At 42.7% G+C, this 7,676-nt stretch overlaps 1 protein-coding gene and 1 non-coding gene across 2 annotated transcripts; both read right to left on the minus strand.

The window, feature by feature from the left end:
- Positions 1 to 212: 212 nt before the first annotated feature.
- CFAP126 (cilia and flagella associated protein 126) lies at positions 213 to 4,585 on the minus strand. Its single transcript, XM_003735164.6, has 5 exons — positions 4,531 to 4,585; positions 2,513 to 2,575; positions 2,264 to 2,344; positions 997 to 1,173; positions 213 to 624 (listed from the first exon to the last, which is right to left on the minus strand). Exons 1-5 carry the CDS (start codon positions 4,555 to 4,557, stop codon positions 439 to 441), a joined length of 534 nt encoding a protein of 177 aa, XP_003735212.1. The 5' UTR covers positions 4,558 to 4,585; the 3' UTR covers positions 213 to 438.
- Positions 4,586 to 4,839: 254 nt separating this feature from the next.
- LOC118149305 (U6 spliceosomal RNA) lies at positions 4,840 to 4,946 on the minus strand. The gene has a single exon (XR_004736695.1). It is a non-coding gene; the product is annotated as a U6 spliceosomal RNA (small nuclear RNA).
- Between the last annotated feature and the right edge of the window lie 2,730 nt (positions 4,947 to 7,676).

Here is a 7,676-nt window from a genome sequence, read left to right on the forward strand (position 1 = left end):
CTGGTTCTTTGAGATTCTGCCCTCTTTCCATGATTCAGACCAACTTTCCCTTGGTCATTTCTGGAGTATAACTGACTCAATTCTTGTAAAAATGTGTTCCACCCAAACCACCGTATGTTCTTTTCCTTACTTTATTTTCCCCACCTTCTTTCCCCTAACTGTGTTACAAGAGGCAGCCATAGCAAGAATAGGAAATCCAGATCAGTAAAAGATTCAACAAAAAATGTTTATTTTCCAAATTTGCTTTTACTCCCACCCCAAAATTTCCCTGTTCTATAGTTCTGCCTGGGGGCTCTTGTTTATTTCACTCAGTCACTATACAGGTTTTTCAGTGTGTGGCTACCTTGTCCATATGAAGTTTAAGGTTTGTATTTCTGGACCTCAGCTAGCTTAGGCCCTGCCCAGAGTTCTAGCATACATGGACTTCTAGGTGGGCTCTTAGGATTTTGCTGGGCTTTGGGGACCTGGAGTATGACCTGCAGAGGGGTGTGAGCTTTGGAGTTCATCTGGGGAATTGAGGTTGGCAGCTGGGGAGCGTGGAATTACGGTTGGACTTGGTGCTTGTTGTACAGTCTTTGTGATAGACTTCTTCCTGAATGTCTTCTGACTGTCTGGATCATGGGACTGTCAGTGGTAGAGTGGAACAGATAGTCATGTCTCTGGTCAGGCCCAGATCATTCCCAGTGCACCTCAGGATTCGAACTCCCTTTCTCCCCATACCATGGGTAGTAGATCAGGTTTCAAATAAGAAAATTTAAATTTGATTTCTCTAATTACCCACTCCCACTTTGAGATTAGATCATTTTCTACTGTTCGGGGTAAGATGTCCTTAGCCCATCCCTTCAGGCCTCAGAAGGTGATTAGGGACTAGTCAGGATAAGATGAATTGGTTAGAGGTCCCCCCTGCTGGGATAGTGGTGGCATAACAATATACATTTTTTGAGGTTGAAACAAAATTGAGAACAGGGTTTGGGGTTAGATGGGAAGAATAGATACCTTGCCTAAGATTTCAGGACGCAGCCCATTGGAGGCCTTGAGTAAATCAGGATTTTTCTGTATCCATTTTGTAAGGGAGGCAGCACCAGCAGTTGTACGGGAAGTCAGTGTCACCCGAGCAGGGGGTATCTTCAGAGGCATTTGCCAGGTGCCCATGAAGGAACCCCAAGGATTTGCCTAAAAATGAAAAGGGATACCTCAATAGGGCTTCTCACTCCAAGTAACTGACCAATTGACAGAACCTCTGTACATCTTATTTCCATTCTTTACCTTTAGGAATGCATGGTTATGAAACAAGACTGAAAGCATAATCTTCCCACTCTTCCTTACCCACCTCCCTCATTTAGGCTTTGCAGGCTTAATTTTTTCATCCCCTTCCCTCTGCCAACTTAAATTCAGCATCCTTAGGCTGGGCGCTGTGGCTCATGCCTGTAATTCCAGCACTTTGGGAGGCCGACGCTGGCAGATTACAGGTCAGGAGATCGAGACCATCCTGGCTAACATGGTGAAACCCCGTCTCTTCTAAAAATACAAAAATTTAGCCGGGAGTCCCAGCTATTCGGGAGACTGAGGCAGGAGAATCACTTAAACCCGGTAAACCTGGGAGGTGGAGATTGCAGTGAGCTGAGATTGCACCACTGCACTCCAGGTTTTGAGACTCTGTCTCAAAAAAAGAAAAGGGTTGGGCGTGGTGGCTCACCCTGTAATCCTAGCACTTTGGGAAGCTGAGGCAAGGTGGGCGGATCACCTGAGATCAGGAGCTTGAGACCAGCCTGGCCAACATGGCGAAACCTCCTCTCTACTAAAAATACAAAAAAATTAGCTGGGTGTGGTGGTGCGTACCTGGTCCCAGCTACTTGGGAGGCTGAGGCCAGAGAAGCGCTTGAACCCAGGAGTCGAGGTTGCAGTGAGCCAAGATCGTGCCATTGCACTCCAGTCTGGGAAACAGGGTGGGGCTTAGTCTCAAAAAAAAAAAATTGTGCATCCTTAGGCTGAATGTGGTAAAGGAATACCCACTGCACAAGTGTAATCACCTGAAGGCTTTCTTTTTTACCGATCATTGATCAATTTAAGAACTTGTGAAGGCTGCTAAACACAACTCTAACCCTGCTGGATAAGGTGGCTGGAAGTTCAGGGGCTCTCACATTGCAACATTAATTAGATTAAACTTTAATTTTTCAGATAATGGCTGTGAGAGACTGCAGATCTCCCAGTTCTGTGCCTCAGTTGTTTGCCTTTCTTGATAGGAATGAAGATAGTATCTCACCTTGGAACGGGGCACAGAAGGCAGTAGATGACCACGATCATTGGCAATAATTTGAGTGTAGCCTTCATGGGAAGAGATATACTGGGGTGCGAGCAGAAGAGAGAAATGTTTATGAGTGAAAAAAAAATATTTGGGGAGCTTGAATTAAGGGTGTGATCAGAAGGATATGAGAATTTAGAGAAGGCTAAAAGGAGTTAAGTGGCAGGAAGAACATGAGACTGTCTTGTAGGTGCACTGAACATGGAATACCTCTTTTGTTGGCTTAGCGGGAGACCAGTTCTGCAGATACTTGGATGAGAAAGCCTTTTCATACTGTGGAGAGAAAGATCAGTATCCTTTTGAAGCTTCAAGGTCCCAAACCCAGGAATTGATGACTAGGCACAGTTCTTTAGATTTGAAGACCAAAGGCCTGACCAACCATGCAGGCTTTTAACTCTATGACAAGGGTGTAATTTGGTCTAGATGTGTGCTGTCCAGCATGGAGCCAGTAGCCACATGGAGCTGTTAAACACTTGAAATATGACTAGTTCAAATTGTTGATTGAGGTGATTTGTAAGTATGAAATACACTGAAGGCCGGGCATGGTGGCTCACGCCTGTAATCCCAGCACTTTGGGAGGCTGAGGTGGGCGGATCACAAGGTCAAGAGATTGAGACCATCTCAGCCAACATGGCGAAACCCCTTCTCTACTAAAAACAATACAGAAACCCCTTCTCTACTAAAAAAAAATACAGAAATTAGCTGGGCATGGTAGCGCATACCTGTAGTCCCAGCTACTCGGGAGGCTGAGGCGGTAGAATTGCTTAAACCCAGGAGGTGGAGGTTGCAGTAAGCCGCGATCGCACCACTGCACTCAAGCCTGGTGACAGAGTGAGATTCCATCTCAAAAAAGAAAAAAAAAAAGACATACACTGAATTTTGAAGTTTTTTTTTCCTTGTTTTGTTTTTTTGATACAGGATCATGGTCTGCCACCCGGGTTGGAGTCAGAGGCGTGATCCTAGCTCTGCAGCCTTGAATACCTGGGTTCAAGCCATCGTCCTCCCTCAGACTCACCAGTAACTGGGACTACAGGTGCATGCCATCATGCCCAGCTAATTTTTTAATTTATTTGTTGAGATGAGGTCTCACCATATTGCCTAGGGTGGTCTCAAACTCCTGGCCTCAAGTGATTCTTCTGCCTCAGCCTCCCAAAGTGTTGGGATTACAGACATGAGCTACCACATCCAGCAGGTTTTGAAGATTTAGTACAAAGAACGTAAAATGTCTGATTATAATTTTTTTAATACTGATTAAATGTTTAATATTTGGATTTATTGGGTTAAATTCAGTGTATTTAATTTTTTCATGTAGCTACTAGAAAATTTAAAATTACATTTGTGGCTCACACTCTTCATCAGGCAGCACTGGTCTAGGTTAGGAGTTGGTAAACTATGGCCTATGGGCCATATCCATATTGCTGCTTGTTTTGGGATGGCCTGAGAGCTAAGGATGATTTTTATAGATGAACATTTACAATTGATTCAGTAAAATGGAACAATAACTTTGAAACTAGTTAAGTGAAATTTTTTCTCACCCCCCAAAATTCCATTATTTTCATTAGTAGTACAAAAATTGTATTCAGTTATATTTTGAATTCGTTAAACATTTTATGGAAAAATGTTTTTCTCTAATTATGTAAGTAGCTACATAATATTTTTGACTTTGCCACTTGGCCTGCAAAGCCTAAAGTTTTTACTCTCTGCCCTTTTTTTTTTTTTTTGAGACAAAGGCTCACTTTGTTGCCCAGGCTGGAATGCAGTGGCGCGATCTCAGCTGACTACAATCTCTACCTCCCAGTTCAAGTGATTCTCCTGCCTCAGCCTCCTGAGTAGCTGGGACTACAGGCATGTGCCACCACACCCAGCTAATTTTTGTATTTTTTAGTAGAAACAGGGTTTCACTATATTGGACAGGCTGGTCTCGAACTCTGCCCTCCTCAGCCTCCCAAAGTGCTGGGATTACAAGTGTGAGCCACCACGCTAAGCCTGCCCTCTGCCCTGTTACAGACAAAAAAACAAATTGCCAACTTCTGGTTTACGCCCTACAGATTTAACCTGGAGATACCTTTGGATCTTCCCTGGGCTCTCTATCCTGAGGAGGTAAAATATTATCTCACCCCACTTTCAGCTATCTGTTCAAAGATCAGAATCCTATGAGAGGGGACAGTCCAAAGATAGAATCTGGAAAACAAAAGTAAACATTAAAGAAATGGAGAATGTGAACTTACCTGGTTGGCACTGTAGTTAGTGGCCATGATCTTGTGCTGTTTACACTTGTTGCTTGGCAACTGCAGAATGCGACCTCCTGGGACTACCCCCTCAGTCAGCAGGGGCTGCCTTTCCCTCCTACTTATTCACTTCCTTGGCTCACACTGCCCCCATTTGTTTTCTTTGGAACTTGATTCATTTTCATTTTAGAGATGGGAAAGACTGAGTAAATGTGAGAAAACTAGCTGAACAGCAGCTACTTTTTTTCTGGCATAATCTACCCCTTCCTAAGAACTTACACGTGACCTTTGATTGGCTTTTTTTTTTTTTTAAATATGGAACACTTCACGAATTTGCATGTCATCCTTGCACAGCGGCCATGCTAATCTTCTCTGTATTGTTCCAGTTTTAGTATATGTGCTGCCGAAGCGAGCACTGATTGGCGTTTTTAACCTCTTTAACAAACCATGCAACCTCAACAGCTGTGTTTGTTGGACAACACAGTATAACATACCACAGGCTGTAAAGCCAGATATTGGAGTTTGAATCCTTATTCAACATGGGAACACAGGAGCTACACAGGAGGTATATAACATTAAGCAACTGACTTGCCTTCATTGATTTCTTTTTTTTTTTTTTGAGACGGAGTCTTGCTCGGTCGCCTAGGCTGGAGTGCAGTGGCGCTCACTGCAATGTCCACCTCCTGGGTTCAAGTGATTCTCCTGCCTCGGCCTCCTGAGTAGCTGGGATTACAGGTGCATGCAACCACACCTGGCTAACTTTTGTATTTTTAGTAGAAACAGGGTTTCACCATGTTGGTCAGTCTGGTCTCGAACTCCTGACCTCGTTATCTGCCCACCTCGGCCTCCCAAAGTGCTGGGATTACAGGCGTGAGCCACTGTGCCCGGCTGCCTTTCACTAAATTTCTAGCAACTCATTTGAATCATGGAGATAATAAAGCCTGCTTGTACAGGATAAGTGAAATAAAATGAATAAAGAATCTAGACAATACCATAGCATAGTAGGTATTCAATACTGGAGCATGTTTATAAGACCCACTGCTTTGTTTTCTCAGGCAGAATGACAAAGGAACAATATTTAAAAAGTGACTAACTCAAATCTGTCCCTAGAAGGAAAAACATATCTTGTCCTTGGTCCTTAAATAATTTCCTCTACCACGCTCTAGAACACAGGTGTTTAGTGTTGGCTGGAATAAAATGGAATCAGGTGCTGGTGCAGGGAAATTGAGCAGGGATGAAGAGAAAGTCACAGAGTGGAAAACACCAGGTTTGGAGAATTCACTGAGAGTGCCGGGACATAAGCCTAATATTTGCGGGACAAAGCAACCCCTCTGAAGCTTATCTAAAATGGTATTGTAATACCCGTCTACAAGATAGTTAGGAGAATTAACAAGAAAGTAGAACTGCTTTGTGAACTGTAAAGTGCATTTATATATAAGATGTTAAGATGAAAGGGAAAAACTAGGAAACAAGTTGCCCAAAGATATAGATAATTAGGATCAGGAAAGCATTATAAATTATATCCGTCAGTCCCTTCCCTTTTCCTTCTTCCCCCAGAATCCTCATCTTAACCAACACATTGAGTATAAGAACACTCCTATACTTCTGCATATGGAGGGAAGAACAGCTCTTGTTTTATAGGCTCTGGAGTTAATACCTGGATAATGTGAGATCTGGAAAGAACTCGTGTGCTTAGTCCCCGTGGTTGGAAAAGTATGGATACTTGGCCTCAAGGACTTGAAAAAAAAAAAGTAGGCTGGGCATGGTGGCTCATGCCTGTAATCCCAGCACTTTGAGAGGCCGAATGGTGGGTCTGAGGTCAGGAGTTCAAGACCAGCCTGGTCAACATGGTAAAACCCCGTCTCTACTAAAAAAAAATACAAAAATTAGCTGGGCATGGTGGCATGGGTCTGTAATCCCAGCTACTCAGGAGGCTGAGACAGGAGAATCGCTTAAACCCGGGAGGTGGAAGTTGCAATGAGCTGACATCACGCCATTGCACTCCAGCCTGGGCAACAGAGCGAGACTCGGTCTCAAAAAAAAGAAAAAGAAAAAGTAATGTACATGGAAAGAAGTTTCATATTAACAAGATGTTCAGTGAATAGCAAATCTCCATTTGATTTCAACTCTCAGTCTTGCTCCTCAGAGGCAACTACTGGTACTCATTTCTTGTCTCTCCTTCCAGAAATATTCTATGAATACAAATACTAATGAGAGAAAGCTGTCTACATTGCTTTTTGATTTGCTTTTTTACTACCTTGGGGATTATGTTTTTATCATAATATTCTATTGGGATGCACCATAGTTTATTCAGACCCAGATAGATGACCATTTAGGTTATTTATTGTCTTTTGCTATTAAGGACATTGCTGTAATGAAAAATCCCTATGTATCTTTATGAACATATATGTATTTTTATGTACATATGAGATCTATAGGACACATTTTAAAAAGTGAATTTAAAATTAGTAGATAATGTCAAATTACCACTGAAAGACATTGCACCAGTTTGTATTTCTACCAACAGCCTATGTGTGGCTATTTCTCTCTTTTCAACGCCATATTGTTTTTCTATTTTTTTCAGTCTAAACTAATTTCAGTTGAACTATATAACTAATGTTAACTGAGCAGTCACTATGTACATGCCAGGCACAGTTCTAATTGCTTTATTACATTTTCTCTGTTCTCAATCCAGCCAAGGAAACTGGAGAATACAGAGGAGTAGAGCCAGATTTAATCCCAAGTATTCTGACTCTGGAGACAGCAGTTTTAACCATTATATCATATTGCTTCTTTTTTTTTTTTTTTTAAATACGGGGTTTCACCATGTTGGTCGGGCTGGTCTTGAACTCCCGCCCTCAGGTGATCTGCCCGTCTTGGCCTCCAAAGTGCTTGGATTACAGGCGTGAGCCACCACGCCCGGCCTATCATGTTGCTTCTTAAGCTGTAGGCTGAACATGGTATATCATTTTATTTTTATTTATTTATTTTTTAGATGGAGTCTTGCTCTGTTGCCCAGGCTGGAGTGCAGTGGCGCATTCTCAGCTCATGGCAACCTCTGCCTCAGCCTCCTGAGTAGCCAGGATTTGTGCCACCACTCCCAGCTAATTTTTGTATTTTTAGTAGAGACAGGGTTTCACCATGTT

The sequence above is a fragment of the Callithrix jacchus genome, chromosome 18, assembly GCF_049354715.1.
Source record: "Callithrix jacchus isolate 240 chromosome 18, calJac240_pri, whole genome shotgun sequence".
NCBI classification, from domain to species: Eukaryota; Metazoa; Chordata; class Mammalia; order Primates; family Cebidae; genus Callithrix; species Callithrix jacchus.